The sequence below is a fragment of the Theropithecus gelada genome, chromosome 11 (genome assembly GCF_003255815.1).
Source record: "Theropithecus gelada isolate Dixy chromosome 11, Tgel_1.0, whole genome shotgun sequence".
Lineage (NCBI taxonomy): Eukaryota > Metazoa > Chordata > Mammalia > Primates > Cercopithecidae > Theropithecus > Theropithecus gelada.
Window position 1 is genome coordinate 30145217 of NC_037679.1, and position 23494 is coordinate 30168710.

The following is a 23494-nucleotide window of genomic DNA, read 5'->3' on the forward strand; positions in this document are numbered from 1 at the left end:
ATTTTTACAAGCTGGCGTCTATCCAAATAGGAACTAGTGAATGCTCTGGGGGAGAAAAAAAAGGCATCTGATAAACAGTTTGAGAAACCAAGGATGTTTCCACTTGAAAAGCAAGGATTTTCGGAGTTGAACAATAGCCATTCTCAAAGAAAAATCTATCATATATAAAAGCATCAATAATTTTTTTTTCCTCTGAAACTCTGGAAAAACTCATACTAAATGATGTAAATCCTAGGGAGGCAGATTTTGTTTCAAATTAAGAAATAACATACTAATCATCAGACTTGTATATAAGCGGGATGGGCAAAAATTAGTAAACTTTCACCTCTTTAATATTTCATTTGAGGGTAGATGACCATAAATATAAAATATGTTTATCAGTGAGAAGTCAGATTAAGTGACCTATAAAGTTCAGGCCTCTCCTAAGATTCTGTGAATTTCCATGACATGCATATATTCAGGAGGAAAAAGCAGTAAGAGCACTCCAAGGATGGAAACTGATGCAAAGGCAGGAAGGCAGAACTGTTCAAGGGACCCTGAGCACAAACCTGGCTAGACTAGAGTTTACTCTTTAGAGAGCAGTACTTAGTAAAGTTAAAATATTAGGTAGGAGCCAGAGAGTAGAAGACCTTCAATGCCCACCCATATTTTGATTTTAAAGAAAAAAGGAGTGGATAGTATACTGATTTAAAAAATAATAGACTTGTCAGACAGATCTGGGTTCAAATTCCAACCCATCACTTGGTAGCTGTTAGACCTCCCTAAATCCCAATCTCCTTAACTGTAAAATACGGTTAATGAAGATAATGATATTACCCATCCATAGGGTTGTTGTGGGTATTAAATGAGCTACTGGATATAAAACCTGGTACATAGTAGCAATTAATGTTAGCTATTACCATTTTTATGAGACAGAGAAGTGGTGGAGGCTGAGAAAGAGAAAAAGAGAGGTTGGACATGGTTGCTCATGCTTATAATCCCAGCACTTTGGGAGCCCAAGGCAGGAGGATCACTTGAGGTCAGGAATCTGAGACCAGTCTAGGCAACATAGTAAGACCCCTCTCTCTACAAAAATGATAATAATTTTTAAAAAGGTAGCCAGGCATGCTGATGCATGCTTGTGGTCCTAGCTACTCAGGAACCTGAGGTGGGAAGATCTCTTGAGTTCTGGTGGTTGAAACTGCAGTGAGCTATGATTGTACTACTGCACTCCAGGCTGAGTGACACAGCAAGACCCTGTCCTCAAAATAATTCATTACTTTTAAAAAGAAGAGAGAGAGGCTATGTGTAGTGGCTCACCCCTGTAATCCCAGCACTTTGGGAGGCTAAGGCAGGTGGATCGCTTGAGGTCAGGAGTTCAAAATCAACCTCACCAACATGGTAAAACCCTGTCTCTACTAAAAACACAAAAACTGAGCCGGGTGTGGTGGCGCATGCCTGTAGTCTTAGTTACTCAGGAGGCTGAGGCAGGAGAATCACCCGGCAGGCAGAGGTTGCAGTGAGCCGAGATTGCACCACTTCACTCCAGCCTAGGTGACAGAGCGAGACTCAAAAAAAAAAAAAAAAAAAAGGAGAGAGAGAGAAACAGAGGAGATTCCCAGACCCACTATCCTTTTAAATGGTAAATGGAAAATATTAAAACTATTAATTGATTTGACTCATTCGAGGCTTAATCTGTCATAAATGTATCTTCTTAATTTCTGTCCTTCAAAACCGCTTCAGAACTTTGTATGAAGTGAGAAAGTAATGACAAATATCTTAGATTTTTCTTATTGCATGGTGACAGAATAATCAATCAAAATCTGCAAAATGGAGACATTTTTCAATCTTTAAGGAATATGTGTTAAAAACTAAACAAACACAGAAGAACTATGTCCAACTCTTTAAAATGAACAACGAATTCTAATTACCTCTTTTTGAAGCTCAGCCATGGCTTGCTGGAATTGTTTTGCACTTTCCCCTGTGGTGCTCAAAAGCTCTGTGTTGTCATGGAGAGTTTCATTGATAATGCGATCAGACTGAAAATTGAAAAGTATTTTACATTATTCATGCCACAAGGTAGTATTTCAATTTTTCAAACTTTTTCAAAATTTTCAAACATCTGTCCACACACCTCAGATTTGAGAACAGCTCCTAGGATACCTGCCGCCACCTGCAGGAGCAGGATCAGAAGCAAGCCTATGAAAAACTGAAGAAGAGGAAAAGAAATACACATTATCCTCAGTGCATTCAGTAACATCTGGGGACATTTTGGCACAGCACTTCTCTCTACAGCCGGGATTATATCACAGTGACCGTGTCAGTCACACTCTTCATTTATTCCACTTTTTACTTCAAGCTGAAAATTTTGGGTTCTTTACTACTCAGAAAACTTTGCTCCAGAGACTGATCGAGGAAAGTGGTTCAGGCAAAAAATTATCAAAACAACTATTGGTATCTGTATGATATTGACTAGAGGGAAGTCTGAAAACTGAGATGAATTTATTTGAATGTTATTTTACTCCTTCCCTTTCTTCATCAAACACAACCTCACACAAACTCAGAACTGGCTTTGAAACAGCATCCCCAACTCTATCAGAATCACCTGGCATCTTGTTACATATATAGATTCCTGAAATCGGCCTCAGATACGCTGAATCATAATTTAGAAGGATGCAGCCCAAAGACAGTTAGTTTTTTTAAAAACAAGCTCCTTGAGTAATTAAATTCTTCAATTACAAATGAGGCCTTGCTTTTCAAAAAGCAATCAGTAGGAATGTTATTAGAGTCCCTTTAAAACTCTGTCTCTATCATCCCTCACAATAATCAAACAGTTTTAAACATTTTTTCTCAGGTACTGATATAATCCTTACTTTATTAGAGGAATAAGTTTAGATTCGATCTGATAAACTTTTATGTCATATTTGTATCTGTTAAACACTTGATTTTTTCTGAATATTTTAACTATATCCATTTTCTACTGTATATGTTAAAAATGAATGCTTGTGAATTATCCAAAACCAATTTATCCTCCTCGATGCTCTCTAAGAGACAATTCTGATTATCTCATTCATTTAATTCTTTTTTTTTAGCATGGCATGTAAAACACCTATGATTTTACCACAACCCACACTTGGATTCATCTTCCACCATTTACTGGAAACAGTCTTGCCGGTCTCCTGCCATACCCAAGGCTTCTCAGTTCCCAAACACACCAGCTTTCCAGAAAGCTTTTCCTACCCTCACTCATACAAATACCTTATTCACTTCTGCCCTGGTTTGAAAGTCTCATCCCCTGTCTTGCCCTTTGTTTCTGGGGCCACTCCCACTGTAGCTATTTGCTTACTTATTAATCTTCCCTAGTAGGTTCTAAAGGTCTTATGTATTATTTAGCACAATATCTGACACACAGAGGTATGGCAGTAATGTTAAATGAGTGAATGAATGAATAGATGAATGATTAAAATTTGTTTCCTTTCAGAGTATCCTCCAGTTTCTAAGCCAAACTAAGCCAAATCTAAGCCAGATCAGCTTACACACTCAAACCTTCTAAAGAGAAGTTGGAGGTAGAGTTTCATCAATCATGGCATTTTTTAACAGACAATAGGGATGGGAGAGAATTCTCTGGAGTCTGAAGGTTGGACACTGGGATTTGTTTAGAGAACTCACCAACAGAAGCATGCAGCGACTTTCTTTTATAGCACCGCAGCATCCCAGGAATCCCATAATCATGATGATGGCACCTACAGCAATCAATATGTCCGCAGCAACATGGGAGCTAGAGCCCACATCTGTAGAATTTAAAATCTGAAGTAAAAAAGAGATTAATGGCAGAAAATTTCTTTCCTTGAAGTTGATTTTGCTCATTCAGCAAATATCCATTGAGTGCCTACTATGTGTCAAGTCCTGTGCCAGCACCTTGAAATACATCAGTGATCTTAAAAAGTACAAATCCTGGCCCTCATGGAACTCACATTCTATTGAAGTGCTATTTGCCCAAATAATGTTTCCAACCTTATATTTTTCTAAAATGATATGTTGAAAGCTGGGTAGAAGAAATATAATAGGTTTTTTTAAACCCTATTTTAAAAAGCTTAGGACAGTTACTTTTACTCTTCTTGATGTAATCTTTGGTTCACATATTTTGTGTATTCTACATAATGTAGCATTATAAAGCATGTGTTCTTACGGTTTTTAATTCTTTAAAAAGTTCAAGTTCTTTAAATTACTGATAGACACAAAAATATGAATGAATTTCAGAGTCATTATGCTGAGCTAAAGAAGCCACAGAAAAAATTAAACACTGTACGATTCCATTTCTATAAAGTTCAAGCATAAGCAAAACTATGGTTATAAAAATCAAAGCAGTGCTTGACTTTGAGCAAGGCAGAAGGGAAAACAAGAGTTAACTGAAAAGGGACATGAGGGAACTTCCATGAGTTAATAAAAATGCATTGTATCTTCATTAAAAAGAAATCCAGTTCCTGATATTTCATATCAATTTTATCTCCTTGTTCCCAGAAGCCATAGTCCATAAAGTCATCTAGAAACTCTTTATTTTGACTGTTAGTTAATGAGATATGAGAGGAAAAAAATCCTAGGGTTCTTTATAGTGGGTGGGCTACCCATCAGGCATAATTCAGTTCTCCCAACAACACACACATACTCGTCTTCACCACCCTCATAACACCTAGCCTCAGTCTACCTCTTGTCCTTGATATGTGGATTTATCCAGAAGTAAATCAAATGAAAAAGTAAAGCCTTGTGCATGTGTTATGCATAAATCCTGTATGTAGCCCATTTGTCTTCTATAACCTCTATCTACTGGGCTCTCTCTAGATAGAGCACTAGTTCCTAGACTAACTCGAAACCTCTGCCTCCCAGAATGGGCTATATAGCATGGAGGTCAACTCCTTTAATAGTCAATACAAAAATGACTGCTATGCTTTAATGATATTTTTGTTTTTCAAGGCTTTTAAATTCTACTTATTGCCTAGAGAAAACTTTTATTCAACAATCAATAGGAATGAATGTGCTAAAGTTATAAAAGCATTAAAACAAATATATATATTTTGTCAGGGTCCTAATAAATACGGAACAGTCACCCAACCTACTGGGCTCCAGTTTCCCCATTTATAGAAGGGAATTGGGTCAACCTCTGTGATAGCTAGGCCTCCTTTGTCTCTTAAAAGTCTATGCCTACAGATAATGTTTCAATTTACATATTTTGAAAGCTTGGTTAAGTCCTAAAGATTTTTGTTTGTTTGTTTTTATTGTTTTCTTATTAATATTAGAGCTAAAAAATCAGTTTTGTTAATAAACAGGCATGACATTGGAATAAAAATGAATGTGACAAAAATAGAAGCGTTAGGAAACTAGCTCTATGGACTTACTGCTAAATATTGCTTCACTAGAATACTGTGGCCAGTACAGGCGAACCCTGTGAGAGGATGGAAGCCTCACTACCTGGGTTATCAGAACTTAGAAAAGATACCCCAGACATACAAATAATAGTTCAAATATCTACACGTGAGGCCAAGATAGCGTGACCAGCACTTGTGCAGCAGGTAGTGAAACACTTCTAGGAGGCTAACCTGGGCAGGGTGACCCACTGCCAGAGACTAGCCAGAAAGCAGTGTATTGACTGTCTAGTGGTCATTGTTCCCATTCCAGCCCAACAAGTGGTTATTCTTATTCAAGAATGAAGTGGAAATCTGAGTTCTGATGTTTGCACCAGGGGAGGCACAGCAGGGTTTGAAATGCTGTCTTGAATGAACACTGTGTCCCTGTGTGTCTTAGGACAAGGGCAGACTTTCAAGACAGAGAAATTCAGCTGGGCCTGAAAGATGAGGACTCAGGAATCCTCTTTGGATCAGAAGGGACCTCCTGGGACAAGGATGGCTGCCCATGTGCTTTTCCTCATGGTGTTAAGTTTATCCTGAGGTAGAAAAAAGGGTCCCTATGAGACACTTCAGCAGAAAGATCAGTCATTTCCCTAACATCCTTCTTTTCTGTGTTTATGTTCATGTTTTTCCTTCTAAAACAGCTACCTCTGTTTTTTTCACTAATAAAAAATTCAGCTCTTTGCTTAGTCTTGATTCTTTGTCACTGGCTTGAGATAAATACAAACCAAGCCAATTTTATATAAGTCAAGCTGGTTAATGTTGTCCTGGCAGACACTGGCTTTTGTTCAGGGTGAGAGGCTGATGAAGTGTGAGTCAAAATGTAACTAAAGGTGCTGTCTAACTCTATTAATTCATTCTCATCCCCAGATGTAGAGTAGCACCCTCTCAAGGACAACAGTTCCCCTTTAATAAATCCAATATGTACAATTTTTTAACAGACTAAACACCAAATTTGTTTACTAGAAGCACTGGGAAGGAAAGAAAATATCAACAGGAAGTAAAATAATAAAATAAAATAAATTGCAGGCTGCACACACATCTTGAAGGGCCAAAGCACCCTGGAGGTAGGTGACTGTTAATCTCTATGCTTAATTATGAGTCCCAAAGTCAGACTTCAGATCCTATAGGATGGAAATTCTGCACATTTTCAAATGCTCCTCTTGGGCTCAAACACCAGAGGTCCAGGCCATCAGGAAGTCACAATTCCAGTTATCAGTAGAAAACAATCAGTGAAATCCTGATGGACTAGGATGTTACTAAACAGCTGCCACACCCATCTCCCACCATGATGAGGCACAGAATGTAGAAGCCACTAATTGCCACTGTGATTCTCTGGGCTTTCTAAAGACAGAAAGCAAATTTTAGAAGGAAAAGAACAACAGGAGAGAGAGAGAGAGAGAAGAAACAAAACAAAACAAAACAAAACAAAAAAACAGAGATAGAGTGAGAAAGAAGTTTTCAGAAAAGCCACCCACTGTAGCAAAGAAAACAGAGCAGACGTTAATTCCCTTTTCATCTTTCTTTCCACTAGGCTGTGTTCAAAGACATTTAGCTGCACCATGATATAATACGTTTTAGTAGAAAATATATTGTCTTACTTGCTGGCTTAATAATCTCTCAGTAATTATCAACTTGGAATCAAAGTTCTCCTCAGAGAATAACTCTCTTTATGTGGGCAAATACCTTAAAAAGGCTCTAGCAGTAGAAGAGGTGATCCTTTAGTGGCAAGAGCCCAGAAAACAAAAAACAAATAAATGGCTCTGAATGTGTTACAATAATAATTTGCAGGGATGGAGCCCCAGAATAGAAGAGGGGAGAGAAAACAATAAAAGCACGGGAGCCAGGAAATGGTGCCAGGGTGGCATTATGTTCCGTAAAACTGACAGAACAATCCCTGCACACTCGCCCCCTCCCTCTTCCCCCAACTCTTCCCACATTTGGGATACTGTGGCATGGAACAGATACCACACATATGGAGTCCAATAGCTGGAGCCAGAATTAACCAAACGAAATACGCTTCCTCCAGTCCTGTAGATCTGGGTAAGAGCTTTGGCACTGGGAACGGAATGATGTGTAGGGGAGGAAAATGGGTCATGTTAATCTTACACATATAGCAAAAATCTGGACATCCCCAGAGAATTACCGAGTTACACCGAGTTAGATCAGCCACTACTGGCAAGCAGTTACCTTTACTGCCAGTTGCCACAGGTAAATAACAACTACCCTTGTACCTTGTTGCCTTTAAAATACAGATTCAAATTATTCTTTTCCAAGAAAACTTCTCATCTTCTTTCCTTTTAGACCAACCACATTGGGATCAACTAAATTACTGTCAATACCTTCTATTATAAAAATTGTTCTTCTTGGTGAGAAGGAGAGGTGGCCTATATCCTCAATATAGGCCTTAAACAAATAGTAAAGGAGGAAAATGTCCACTTTGGCGCCTTCCCACCTGCATCTCACTGAATGTTTTTGAAATTTTTGAATAACACCTCCTCCATTCTCTAGAAAGATTTTTCCACCACTAGCACAGTGCCAGCCACATAGTAATTTTGATGGATTGAATTAAATTATAAAATCATGTCACAGCATAAGTAATTACATGAAGTAGTTGAGAGAAACACTTTAGACATGTTTATTACTATTATTGTCATACTTTCATGATTATAAACGAAATAAACTACATTGGGGAAGGGGTGACTTGTTTTTGCATACTTACCCCTTGAGAGTCACTGCCTACTCGTACCCATATTGATAATGCTAGGATCAAGATACCACATAGCTGCAGAAAACAAAACAAAACAAAAAAAAGAATATAATTAGGATCATATGAAACTCTGATTCCACACCCTCTCATCTATCCGGTGACAGTAGTTTATCATTGACTATACTATCACAACCTGGAAGACATACATGAGGCATATTCATGTACAGATCATTGTTGAAATGTTACATTGCAATTTGTAAGTTTGATGAGAATAATTCTATTTTTCATCCACAACTCACTCATAGGTCTATGGACAAGAAGTTATTTCCATTAGGCCTGGAAAGATTATTTTTCCATGTAACTCTAGCCTTGTGTTTCTGTTAGATTGTAGCATACAAAAGAAAAGTCACAACAGTTTAAAGATAAAATATCTTTATCATGCCTCCGGGTTTGTTTGTGAGAAGCTATGTTGGACCAGGAAAAAAGGGAATGACTGAATAGTCACCATTCATTTAAGATTCGAGAGGAAGGGAGAAGTTGGGATAGACCGGAAAACGTAAAACATTTGACAAGATGTGCAGTTAAGCAACAAGGCTACACATTAATCAACAGTTTTTGAACCCAAATAAACTATCTTAAAAACAAGCTCTTTTAGGTGGTAAAGTTTACTCAGAGAGAAGGAACAATGAAAGACAGAACTTAAAGTCTTAAATTCCTTTAATGACTTTACCAGATTATTTAATTTGGACCAATGCCAACACAATAAAATGTAAAACACATTTTACTTTAGTGTAAGGAGAACTCTTGTCATTCAGGGTTTTTTAAAAAAAGTTATGCATTGTGGCTTCAAAAACAAAAATCAAAGATCTATTATTAGATAGAGATGTTAAGAGCTGGCCTGGTAACATACCAGATACAGCAGGCCTTGGAGGACTGAGTAGACAATTCTGACCTTGCTGTGCTCCGACAGACAAATGTCCTTGGAGCATCACTGCTTTCATGCATGGTTGAGACATATGCCTAGAACCTCCAGACGGCACTTTTAATGGCTTCTCATTGAGTTTGCAGGGAAAATAGAGTCAAGGGCTCTGTTAAGGACTAGGAAGCACAATGAGTAGTTGAGTAACCATAGACTCTGTGCTCCCTAAAAGACCTTGAAAATCATCTAGGTCTAAACCCCTCATTTTGAATGGAGAAATTGGAATCCTGGGTGCTAATTATCATATCATGAAAATGCGGAGCAATTCCTAACCAACCTGCCCTTACAAGATACTTCAACTCCTACAAAATAACGAATGCAATTAAAAACCAAACCTCTTTAACCACCAAATAACCTATGCTATTATCTCATACACACACATAAACACACACACACCATAAAATACAAATGATTCAAAAACACAGCTTTTGTGTTTGAAAATTTTCCTTACTTCTCTAACCCTGAGATTTACAGCATCCTTTCACTAAATTCTAATTTCATTTGCAAAAGAAGACAAATGCTCATTTTAGCAGTTCTTTGTTAAACAGTTTGTGAATGATAATTTATGTCAAATGATAATGAGACCCTCTGGGATTTTCAGTAATTTCATACCAACTGAATTTTTTGTTCGTTGTTTAGTTTGTTCACTGATTATCTTCTTTCTTTTTCTTCTCTTTTCACAGGCAGATTCATAATGATCGGCTTAACAGTCATTCTGGCCTTTAGCTGTAAGTAATGAACCTTATAGCTATTATGAGTAGCATTCTTTCCTGATATTTGTTAAACTATCAGTGAAAAAACTTTAAGAATTCTTAGTAAGAGCTTAGTAAGAACTCACTGTGATATTTTTTAAAACTTTAACTTTTTTGTTTGTGTATTACTATTTACTTTTTCAAGGTATTTAGACATCAAATCATTCACAAATCGTATTAAATCATTCATATCTGCCCCTCAGACAGCAACTTTTAGTCTTCTCAGCCACTGAAAGTTTTCTGTAACATTAACATTTAAAAGAAAGAGTACTCAACTGTTCCAGAAGTCAAAAGTATTTTGCCCAACTAATCTTCAGAATTAGACAATCTTTTTCAGGAACTATGAAGCTGGCCAATGTATCATTTCCATCCCTAACTCTACCTTTTCAAACTTCATTTTAAAAATGAAACAAATGTTTAGAGTATATCATTCTCATCTGAGTGGAGAAATTCCCATGTAAATATCAGTCTAATATCATGAAATTATTCATAACTTTGTTGAATGACTTTAAAAGTAAATTTATTTTCTATCAGGAATGACCATCCTAGAGCCATGAATAATACTGAACTATTTCATCCCGTTATTAAAAGATTGACCATTATAATGGTTCTTTGAGCCCTTTACCAAGTTTAGCTTTTAGGGTTTTTCCCCTAATGTTTCTATACTATTTTAAAGGATTAAAAGTATAAATTAATAAATAAATGCCTGCTCTCTACTTTCTGTTGATAACATTGTAAAAGTAAAATGAGTTAGTATCGTGATTCCAGGACCCTGCAGAACTGACTAGGCCTACCTTTCCCTGCTTCTGGTTTCTCTTTGAAGAGAATCACTGTGGTTTCCATTCAGCTTTCACGGAACAGCCATCATTCTATGGAATTTGGATGCAATAGGTCTGAACCAGCATCCTAAGAAATTAGGCAATTTTGATATTTGCTTACAATGGACTGAATTGTGTCTCCACAAAATTCATATGTTGAAGCCCTAACCTCTGGTGTGACTGTTTTTGATGATAGGCTTTTAGAAGATAATTAAGACTAAATGAGGTCATGAAGATGGGGTTCTAATCTGATAGCACTGGTGACCTTATAGGAGAGATATCTTTCTCTCTCCACTCACACCCAGGGAAAGAACATGTGAGAAACATGAGATGGCCAAAGAATGAGGGTCCTCACCAGAAACTCAATTGGCTGGCACCTTAATCTTAGCCTTCCTAGAACTATAAGAAAATTAATTTCTGTGGTTTAAGCCACCCCGTCTACAGTATTTTGTTATGACAGCCCAAGCAGACGACTAAGAACAGGCAGACGCTGAAGAACATAAAATATCAGGAAAAAAAAAGGGGGGAGAGGGGAGAAGATACCATCCAGAACAAAAATAAATGGTAGAATGTTGATTTGTCCTCTTCTCTAATAATGTGTCTCCAATCATCCCTACTCCTTCCCTCCAAATTCTACCCTTTTATTTGGATGTTTATTGAAGTATGTTTGGAGAATGCTGAAAATGCTATGTGAGGAGGAGGAGTGGATTTTGAACTACATCATAACTGGTCCCAAAATGGACACCTTTTAGATAAGCTTAAGAAACTCTTCCTGTGCTGCTCCTGAGAGGATAAAAAATAAGAAAATATGCAAGTGGATAATTACAAAATTTGTTTTTATGATAACCACAGAACATTAGAGGCGACTCCACGATGATAGGGAGCAAGGATTCCGAAAGCCCTAACATACTAGGACTGTACTGCTGCTGCTACCGTTATTGTTCATTTTCAAGTCTCTTCTTTTACTAAACATTCATTTTAAAGTCTTAGTTCAATTGCACTGTGGTAAGAGAGTGCAGACTGTAGGATTGTTACTTTTGAGTTTTTTTGCATTTCCTTCATCAATTTCTAAAGATTCAGAGATACTAGAAAAGACAACAAAGTCTCAAGAGGCTACAAACTTTATTAGAAATTTATTAAATATACTTTATTCATTAAATCATTTAGATCCCCTGTATCCATGTTTTTTCTTGTCCTTCCTGAGTTATCAAAAACTGAGAGGCGGGTTGTGTTAAGCTGAATTAATGGAATTTGCGTTTACTATTCTGTATCTCTAACAGTGTTTCCTCCATATAATCTAATAAATGCTACTTAGTGTAATCAGTCTTGGGCTTTAGCACAGAGTAAATGTTACTAAACTGCTATTTTCTATTACATCTCTTTCCAAATATCCTCCCAATTTACATTTGAGATAATAAAAAATATAACTATCAAGACACGTGACTTCTTTATTTCCAGACCTAAAATGGTTAGCCATTTAACCATGATTTTCCCACGCTTCAACTATCCATTTTTACTTATACCTTAATCATTTTGGATATGTTTCAGTAAATTTTACAGTGTGAATACCCAAAGATCTCTTTCTCTCTTATTCATTTGTGAAAGGCTCTGAATACTCAGCAGACATTGCTCCATTGTCTTCTGACTTTCAGGGTTAAACAGGAGAAGAATATCAACAGCCTTATTTTTGCTTATGCATTATTTGCTTGTTTTCTTTTCTGTCAGTTGTATCTAGACATTTGTAAAATGTTTATTTATCTTTTAACTAAATTAGTAGTTTTCTTAATATTTATTTAGGCATAGATGTCTTCTTTCATTGGGGTAGAACAGGCACTTGCCATCTGCATACAGGTTATGTTTTCAGCTCCACAAAATTTCCATATATTAATTTGATTACTATTTGTGTTCCATTTATTTTGTCCTCTTTTTCAGGAGCACAGCTTATTTTGGGTTTCCATTCTCTGTTGTCTGTATCTATTATCTTCTTGCACAACATTTTGATTTCTTTTTTGATTTTCCTGTGGGAGAGTTTATCAGTTTGGGATTCTATGTCACCATCTTTATTTAACGTAATCTCTACAGTGAAGTTTAATTCTGCTATTATGTTTGTAGTTTACTTGCAGTCCTTACATATTTTATCCATTTCCATTTCCTTACATATTTTATCCATTTCCATTTTTATCTCATCCTATTGTCTTCCAATAAACTTTATCTTCTCTTACAGCCTCCATCCACTGTTTCATGAGGGGTTACTTTCTAGCATCACATTGTGGATACCAATTTCTACATACACTTTTTCAAGATTCTAGAGTATTTCTTTCAGGGATGTGTGCTTGTCCTCTTAAGTCTTCAGGGTTACATATCTTTCACTTATTCAACAGTATTTTCTATTAGGTCTTATGCTAAATTTCCTTGAACAAGATGAGACAAATTCTGATTTAGAGTTCATTCAGAGTAGAATGTGCTGAGGCAGGTGGATCACCTGAGGTCAGGAGTTCAAGACCAGCCTGGCCAACATGGCGAAACCCTGTCTCTACTAAAAATACAAAAAAAATTAGCTGAGTGTGGTGGCACATGCCTAACTACTCAGGAGTTAGCATCCTAACTACTCAGGAGGCTGAGGCAGAAGAATCGCTTGAACCTGGGAGGCGGAGGTTGCAGTGAGCTGAGATCACGCCATTGCACTCCGGCCTGGGCAACAAGAGTGAAACTCTGTCTCTAAATAAATAAATAAATAAATAAATAAGAAAGAGTAGAATGTGCATTCCCTTTACAAGCATGGCCTGATGCTGTTTTGACCTACTAAGCCTCATGTAATATTGGATTTTCTGATGCTGTAAACCAGTGGAGTAAATTAAAATCTTCAACTTTTAGCAGACTCTGCAATCATCGTTTTAAAAAAATCTTCAGCCCCATATGAATGGGGTTTATTGTATTTAGTGTTGATATGGTTTAGCTGTGTCCTCACCCAAATTTCATCTTGAATTGTATCTCCCATAATTCCCACATGTTGTGCGAAGGACCTGGTGGGAGATAATTGAATCATGCGGATGGTTCCCCCATACTGTTCTTGTGGTAGTGAATAAGTCTCACGAGATCTGATGGTTTTATAAGGAGAAATCCCTTTCACTTGTCTCCCATTCTCTCTTGCCTGCCACCATGTAAGATGTGACTTTCATCTTCCACCATGATTTTGAGGCCTCCACAGCCACACAGAACTGTGAGTCCATTAAATCTCTTTTTATTTATAAATTACCAGTCTCAGGTATGTCTTTATCAGCAGCGTGAAAACAGACTAATACAAGTGTTAAGTGTACACTCCATGTGTCTCCATGGTTGCATTCATGTGCATCTTCTAACAAGCACTGGGTATAACTGCTGCAAATTCTAATTTTTAAATAACTCTAAATTTACGGAAAATAAATCAACCACATTGTTTTCCTCCCACAAAGGGCCTCAGTAACCACTAAAACCCTATATTCATTTAACTTCAAAACATGTAGAGATGAATGTTCAGCATTTAATCTGTATCCTGCTGTTTCTGAATCAAAAAACGACACAATTTCAGTAATATTCTCACCATAGTGTTTCAAAAGTATAACTTTCATATAAGTAACACCTGTAGAACTGTACATCCATTTGAAAATCCTAGGAAAAATACAAATGGCAGCCCACAGGGCATTATATCAGGAAGTTATAACTCAAGGTAATATGCACAGACAACATGTATCCTATCTTCCTATCTTGAAAAATGTGCCCACTTAAATCACCTGGAGGAAAAGGTTTGATTTAGAATTCTCAGGGCATTTGAGCAGGGAAATTTGGGTCCTAGATATTCAAAGTGGAAGGCAGTCTCAGGGCTGACATATTCCTCTACTCCTGCATATTCCTCGCCCTGTGAGATGAGAAGAGGATCAGAGTAGGGCTAAAATTATATTTACCTTTTGAAAGTCCATTATGTATAAAATACTGTCACAGTAGATTCTAACAGTTGTAAATGAAAAAACAATTATGATGTTTGGAATCAGGAAAAATATGTTAATTGTGTTATTATTGATGGTCAGTCCTTGGTTACAGATTTTCATAAAATAGCTTAGTTAATCTTTCCAATTAATCCTGCCAGATAAAATGATCATTTTTATTTCACAAATGCAAAGACTGGAGCACGGGAAAACCAAGGGAAATGTTCCATAACAAGAAGGGGTAGATTCAGGATTGAAATCTCAGCCAGTCTGTTTACAAAATCCACCTTTCCCCCATTCCCTTAATTTATGATAGAAGAGTTTCTGACTTATCATATTCTTGCTATCTTATTTCCTCTTTGTTTTAAAACTCAACATTTAAATTTATTCATCACTACGCCAAATAGTTACATATTTCTGCTTCTTAAAAATGCCCATAAAATACTGTTGAAATGTCTTTTTCTTAAACATTTATCTAGTGTTAATTCCTACTTCTTTACATGTATTAACTTATTTAATCATCACCACAAACCCATGAGGTAGATACTACTACTATCCCCATTTTTACAGATGAGAACAAATAAAGCACAGAGAGGTTAACCAATTTCCCCAGAGAAGCACGGCTACTGATGAAGGAGCTGATGTTCAGCCTGCTCTATCAACCAGTGGACTCTAATGCCTTTTGTTGCTGTTTTAGTTCCATGCTAATTACATAGGGTCAGGCAACCACTGTATTTACAAAATTCATACACTTCAGCCATTGTTAGGTCTTCATCTTGAAAGATTCCATCAATGGACACAATAAAATATAATTGTGTCCTATTCTTTTCAGTGTACCACCATCTCAGGGTTATGTCTGCTTTGCCTCCAATCTTTTAATTGCTCTCAGCACATCCAATCTCAATAAAATAAAATGATGAATATTGAAATGCTGGATCCCGGACTCTCTACAAGTTCCGACTTCTTTCTGCTTTCTTCAAACCTCCTTGTGCAGTGGCTTCCTTCAGTTACTAATACATTCAGCTTTACAATTTGGCTCCTCCCTATGACTCATTTGAGATTGATAATGTACCTCATTCTTCTTTCCCTCATTAAGAACTGGCCTTTCCATAGCTCTCTCTCTAGCCATTATTCCATTGCATCCACCAGCCAAAGGCCCCATGTTTCATACTTACTCAGACCCCTAAGGCACCATAAGCATCTACAATATTCCTAGGCTTGAACTATCTGAGAGGAGCATTAAAAAATTGGGGCATTTCATCTATTTTTGAAACAAGACTCAGGGAAATAGGTTTTGTACCTATAATTTATCTATTATCTCTAGCACCTCCAGTTCTCTAACTTGCATCCAACTCTAGCATGAGTAATCAGGAATAACTTTCACTTTTACATGTTTTTCTTCAATTAGTAATTCTAACAAATCGAAATCACCATATACTTATGTGGTATATCTCAAGTTGTCTCCCAAAAGAACCTGGTCTGTTTAGATTATTTGATCACATGCATATCTAAGAGATATTTTAACATCGGGCTCTACTTTGCAAAGGCTCAGTTTTGCAAGTCATACCAGAAAGAACGCATTTGAAAACATAAGGCCCTGGGCATCTATAAGAAAACCACATCAGTGGGGTCATTAAAATTTTTACTTAAGTAAGCATTAGGAATGTGACAAATTGCTAATTTCCTATGAAGGATTGTAAAATTCCAACTGAGAGCTCAGAGCTGAGCATAGAAGGGACAGTAGATATAGGAACCTTTCCTAACCTCAGAGATTCCTCTTGCTGCCTATATTTGAATTTAAAATATTGATGTCACCTCTTGGCTAAGAAATTATCACTGGTTTTTACAACTGTTGCTCTCACTGAAAGACTCCATTTCAAAATCTCTTATGTAGAGATTGTAAATCCCACACATATGCTGGTGGTAGGAATCGCCAAGGGACATTAGTTAGAAAGGTCTAACTGAAATCTACAGCATCAGAAAGACTTGTCTCTGTTATCAAGGAAACAAACAGATAATGTAACCAGAAAATAATCAGAGCTCCGGTCAGGCACGGTGGCTCATCTCTGTAATCCCAGCACTTTGGGAGGTGGAAGTGGGTGGATCACCTGAGGTCAGGAGTTCGAGATCAGCCTGGCCAACATGTGAAACCCCTTCTCTACTCTACTAAATATTCAAAAAAATTAGCCAGTCATGGTGGCACATGCCTGTAATCCCAGCTACTTGGGAGGCTGAGGCAGGAGAATTGCTAGAACCTGAGAAGCAGAGGCTGCAGTAACCCGAGATCATGCCACTGTACTCCATCCAGCCTGGGTGACACAGGGAGACTCCTCAAAATAATAATGATAATAATAATAATAATAATAAGAAGAAGAAGAAGAAGAAGAAGAACTCTCCAGGAAAGCAATGATAATATCTGGGTGTGGCATGGTACAGACCTCTACAATCTACCTTAAACCCTATCAAGGTAGGTAGGTAAATAATTCTGAATCTATAACCTACCCCTTTCTAGACTGTTATTTTGATAATTCAGACCCATTTCAAATTTCTGATTAGCTGTTTAATGAAACACTGACCTCTGATGTCTTCATAATAGCTATTAGCACTTTCCAGGATGTTTTAATGCAATAAAGATATATTTTAACTGTTTCATAATTTGAAGATTGCTACTGGTTTGAGTGCTTTGGAACATCTTTAATAAAATAGGAGCCTTGCATTTATTAGCATATTAATATTTTGGTTTGTTTACATGTGCCATATATATTCTGTATTATGTAAGGAAAACAATGACCACAGCTCTTTAAAGACAGATATTAGAACTTGGTGGAGAAATAGCTGATTCCAGGTCTGGACAGGAAATAAGCAAGTGATCTGGAACATGTCAAACTAAATACTAAAGAGGTTATCAAAGTTATTAGGATCATTTCAAAAGAATTTCGGTCAACTTGGAAGAAGCTCCTGATGGCCGGAGATCGAACAAATTGCACATCAATAAGGGTAAACATTGTAATGGAGCTGATCTATCATTTCATAAGGATACTTAAAGAAATACTAACTTATCACTGTTGGATAATACTAGTAACTTAACTCATCACTTGCAATCTGGTAAGTAAAGAATAAGAAAGAAGTATTTTATGTCACTTAAAAAATATTAAAAATGGGATACCCAGGTAATGAAACAGTAAATGAGAAATTTCTCCTTATAGAAAGTGCTCCAGCTAATAAATAAAGAAAAGTTGATGAAACTAGAATATCATCACTTTGAACCTCTTAATGAACTAATGATGGATTTTGGCCCTTGACCATCAATGGCTATGAACGTCACAAAAGAAGGAAACAATCAAACATCCAGTGCCTCCTCATGAAAAAATACACTTACGATTGTTGTGCCAAAAAAAAAAAAAAAGGACCTTGAATTGTATCAGGCTGCACCACAGGTATGCAAATAGCAAAATCCAGACTGTGGGCAATGTGATAAAACAAACAACACACACCAGTGCATAAAATTTCAGTAGGGAGAAAAAGAGGTGTTGACTGGGGGAGAATCAACTGATTAAAATAGACATGAAATATACATTAACCAATCACAAAGTGTGGACCTTATTTAGATCCTGATTCTAACAGGAACATTTATGAGGTAATTGGAATTTTCAGCCCTGAATGGGCTCAAATTTGAAAATTGATTAAAATTGTCAAATCAATTTAACAATTGATTGTAAAAATTCTTATTAAGTTTTTAAAGCGTAATAATGATATTGTGGTTACTTTTTTTTTTTTTTTTTTTTTTTTTTTGAGATGGAATCTCTGTCACCCAGGCTGGAGTGCAGTGGTGCAATCTCGGCTCACTGCAACTTCCCCCTGCCAGGTTCAAGCAATTCTTCTGCCTCAGCCTCCCGAGTAGCTGGGACTACAGGCACCCGCCACCATGCCCAGCTAATTTTTTGTATTTTTAGTAGAGGCGGGGTTTCACCACGCTGGCCAGGCTGGTCTCAAACTCCTGACGTTGTGATCCACCCACCTGGGTCGCCCAAAGTGCTGGGATTATAGGCATGAGCCACTGCGCCCTGGCTGTGGTTACATTTTTTCAAGAATTATTATGTTTCAGAGATATATATATACTAAAATGCTTACAGACAAAATTATATATCTGAGATGTGCTTCAAGATAATATGGGGTGGGGGAAGTGAATAGAGTAAAAATGGAGAAAGATTGGCCATCTTTCTGTGGTCACTGGGGCTGGACAATGGAGTTGATTACCTATCCTATCTTCTTTTGTGACTATTCAAAGTTCTCCATTAAAAAAAAAAAAAGCTAGAAACAAAACAAAATCAAAGAATACAGGTCTTTTTTTATATATCCTACTCCCAATGCGTAATCAATTTAAATATCTCAAGGGAAGAAATGTATCAGAACTAACTAAAAGACTGGCATATATGTAGCATGAGCTACATTTAGTATTTGCAAAAGCAGCCCATTTTTTAAACCTAAAAACAGCCTATTTTTTTTTTACCTTCTTTATTTTACTTTTTAAAATATTTAGTTATTTAAAATTCACCAATATATCTATTTGTACTCATTAGCACTACTGATCATTGAATGGAAAATCAGTCTATACAATAAAGCTGTATTCATGTAGCTAAGTTTAATTAAGTTCATCATTATTTTAATAGAACAGAAATATAGCAACACATAGATATGAGATGTCTGTTTACTAAAGACTTAAACAGAGGTCTACTAAAGAAACAAAACCAGAGTTCTTTCATCCTTGGAGTGGATAAGCTAGCTTTTAATCCAGTATACAAAATACTTTTTTCATTTAAATACTTTGTGCTGGTTCCATTGATTGACATTTAAACAATCTTTAATTGTACTATATATGCTAAAAATGATAAGGTCAATTTCCCAACATCCCAGCTTGCTCTTTTCACACCTTGTTTTTCCATTTTCCAATGACAGATGTCACTTATCAATTTGTTGGTTATGTCTATGTCAATGAACTTTCAAGAGAAACATAACAAATTGCTGAAATACAAATACTGTCAATTAAAAGGTGGGGTGATGACACATCAAAATACTGACTTTAAAATGCCAATACATATATATATCCACTGCCTTAGTTTGATCTTCTTATGATTTAGGAATTTTATCATTTCCCCCTCAAGTTTTTCATGACCCATTTTTTTTTTTCTTTGAGGCTCTGAAAATGATCTTTATTGTCCCACACCCTGTGATTCACCTGTTCAAACCCAGAAGTGAAGGGCAGGAATCAGGACCCTGGCTCCGGATGGAATCAGACCATGTTTTTACCACAGAGTCCTTAAATTAGGGAGGCCTGCTTGATATACAACTAAGAATAATTGTCCTTTAGTTAAGGGGTATTTGTTTTCCTTTGTGATTGTTTTTACAGCAATATCAAAACATTTATGAAATGTTTATCCTCACAGTTTCTGAAGTGCACTTTTTTGAATCATTGGCTCATTTTCAATTACTGAAATAACCAAAGAAAGAACAAACACATCCAAACAAGTACGTGGAAAATATATTTTCCCTCTTCTCCTATTTCTCTAGTGTACAGTCTGTTCTTGTTTACGATATTTATATCAAGATCCCCTTTCTTGCATAAAATTGATAATTAAAAGGAAAACACTTACCCAGAACAAGAAGTTGAAGGTAAACATAGAATATTTTATACAGCCATTCACACCTGCCATTTCGGAAAAGGATTAGGAATCCAGATGCCGTGAATGTAACTATTCGTTACAGGTTTGTCCTGCAATGTGCTCTGGAGCAACTTGCCTGCAGAGATTCTGTACCCACGGCTTCAGAGTGGAAAGAGAAAGCAAAGAAGTAGAAGGAGGAATAAAACGGTTATTAAAGTGGATAAAAAATTAACCCATACATTTAAATATCACAAAGGCTATCTCCAGGCAAGTATGTTTCTTTGCTTGTCATGGCTCCTGGGGCACTGGGCCAGGATATTTATTATCCTTTCTCAAAAACTGCCTCCTCCAAAGTAAACAGATATCAAGTGAAGGGAGTGGCACTGGATCAGGCGAGAGAATGGCACAGTGCTACTATGTTCTTGGCTTTCAGAAACCACTGCCTGACTTCCCTGCCCTCCATTTCAACTACGGGGAAATAAGGTGGTTTTGTTCTGAGTTAAGCGGACATTGTATCTACTCATTTTTGCATTGCATTTTCTCAATACTACAAAATTTCTTCTAAATGCAATAAAATGCATTTAGAAATCTGCAAAATATCAAGGCTTAGACATAGCAACCTGTTATCATGAAACCCAGAATAGTAAAACAACCATTACATGTATCTGCCCTCCAAAACATCTAAATTTACTTCCAAACAATTCCAGAGCTGCCGTAAATGCTCCGCAGAAATTGCAGAGGGAGAGGCAGCCTTGCCTGTGGTGATAAGACCATTTGCTCTTTATCTTTATTTTTTTATGATATAAAGGGAAAGAAATCATAAAGTGGCACTGACTGCCACATTGTGTTCATTTTATAATGCGTAGTCATTTTGATAGCTTGGTTTGTTTTCAAGGTGGACACTGTCCTTTCCTTCCTCTGATAAATTATGTCTAGCAACAGCTCTTTTCCACCAACTCAGTTTCTGGATTCCAGGTCCTCTTGGACAAAACATTCAAAATGAGAAGGTGGTCATGGATCAGTGACCATAGATTTTACTATTTGTTTCCAGTGCTAATAGAAGACAGCTGTCTCAGGTAAAGGCAAAATTATCTGACATAATCAGGGAGGTGTGGACTGCTTTGTGTAAACAGCCTGGGTCATGTTAGTTTCCACATCTTGCCTCTCAAAGGGAGTTCTTCTCCCCCTAAATAAAAGAACCCTCTACTTTAAAAGGTTGTTAAGAAAATTGCTCTTTAGAATCTTTGCTAAGTTTTACATGATAAGCAAGCATGAACTCCTTACAAAAGAGAAATATTATTTCTAATTTTCACTGGCATACGATGTTTTTGAAACAATTCCACTCCCTGACTACAAATACAATATATTTTAATCCATTATCAATAATAATATTTAGTGTTAAAGGCCAAATTTAGGATTAATTCCAAAAATAATGGCTTAATATATAAACCATCACTAAAATTGTTTGTGTTCTGTTTCCTACTAGAAAATGGAAATAGTTTCACAACCTTCTATTGAGATATTCTGTATACAGAATAATCTACGGCTGAAAGAATAATTTCAGGTTGAATGAAAACCAAAATTGATTTATAGTCCCATAAATGATTAGTTATCATTTAGAGGCTAAAATTTTAAAAAAATTACAGATTTAAATGCTGCTTTGTTGACAAGAATGTATTGAATACTACCAAATTTTAGTTTGACATAGGTATTTTGGTGGATGCTGAACACCCTTAAAAAGAATCTTGTATAGTCTTTTGTTAAATCACTCTTGAACTCTGTAACACAAAAATCAATGGATATGTTTGTACAGGAGAATTACTGTGTAATAGAACCCCCAGTCCAATTCAGAACCTATATGAAACAGTTCACTCCTGGAAATTCCTACCCTTATTAATGTTATAATCACACAATACTCTCCCAGGCTGAATTTGTACAGGTATTTTGTATTCCTCTTTTTTTCTATCCAATCACTCTCACTGGTCTGTGTAGTTCCTAAATTACTGTCAAAACTATTTCTTCCATCTCATCCTTTTGCATTTCATTATTCAGTCCTTCATCATTTCTTACTTGAGCTGTGTCAATAGAATGAGAATTAATTTCCCTGGCAGTCTCTCCCAGCTCCTCTCTGCCTTAGCACTTTAAAATTCTTTTTGAGAAATACTTATTGATTAGGTAATGATAATGATGAAAACCCAATCTAAGGATATTTTCCTTTTACCTACAAGATAAAGTACAGATTCCCTAAGGTAGCATTTACAGCACATGGCAAACAAGTCCTCCACCCACTTCCCAGAACTTTGTCCTTCCACTTTCTTCCTAGGCAGCTTCCGCTTCTAGGTTCCATAACCACAGAATTAATTCCCAGGCCTAGAACACACCTTTGGATTTTATGCCTTGTTCCTTCTGCCTGGAACATCCTTTCCCAACTTCTCTATTGCAACATCCCTGTGGAGCCTTCCCTTCCTCATCCTCTGCCCCCACTCGGGGCAGATTTACTTGCTTCTCAGTCCTCAAGCCCATTATTATTTGAACAGACCTTAATCTACAATTGCCACTATGTCACATTTATTTGTGTCTCTCCCCCAGATTTGATTCTACATGCCTGAAAGGCAGAAATCTTACCCTATTCCACCTCTGTACCTATAGTAGCTGGCATTAGAGCTATAGAGATTTGCAATGGCACCCAAGCTCCTCAGAAAGTTCAACTAGTGATTTCCTCATAAGGTTCTCTAGGGAACTACCAATATGCTGCTTCTGCCTTTAAAAAAATTATTAGGTAAAGAAAAACAGTTTATTAATTTCAGGACTTGTCAGATCCTTCAACTTTCTAATATTCAAGGAGGTGATAGCAATTCTGAAGTGAATATAATCTCAGAACATATTTTTGAATGACACATCAGGACCGGTGTTACAGAACATACATACATACTTACAGAAGTACAGAAGCACTGTTCTAGACGAACTCTCACTCTTACACCTGAGAAAAGAGCAGCATAGGCAGACTGAGTAGCCTAAGTTCACAAAACTGGTTAGTGACAGATCTCCTTCTAGAAACAAGGTCGCAGGATTATCAGATCAGTATTCTGTCTACTGGCGTCAACTATCTCTTGAGTTCTGTAGTACAGGAATGAGTCATTTACTCATTACTCATTTAATGTGTCTTAGATATTGAGAAATTTTCATATAACAGATATTTTAACAGTGGCAGGAGGTTGCAGGGGTTGAAGAT

General features: G+C 36.7%; 1 protein-coding gene across 4 annotated transcripts in view; it reads right to left on the reverse strand.

Annotated features, from left to right (window-relative positions):
- Nucleotides 1-20632, reverse strand: part of TSPAN8 (tetraspanin 8) — a 40069-nt gene extending 19437 nt beyond the window's left edge. For 2 of the 4 annotated variants that reach the window (XM_025401641.1, XM_025401638.1), the window contains exons 1-4: nucleotides 8104-8279; nucleotides 3649-3786; nucleotides 2114-2188; nucleotides 1911-2018 (exon numbers count right to left, since the gene is read on the reverse strand). In XM_025401641.1, coding sequence (XP_025257426.1) covers nucleotides 1911-2018; nucleotides 2114-2188; nucleotides 3649-3786; nucleotides 8104-8241 — 459 coding nt within the window. In that variant the 5' untranslated portion in view covers nucleotides 8242-8279. Of the gene's footprint in view, nucleotides 1-1910; nucleotides 2019-2113; nucleotides 2189-3648; nucleotides 3787-8103; nucleotides 8280-20253 lie in introns of those variants that run through there. The other 2 variants (XM_025401640.1, XM_025401639.1) reach the window with 2 other exon arrangements.
- Nucleotides 20633-23494: the final 2862 nt, after the last annotated feature.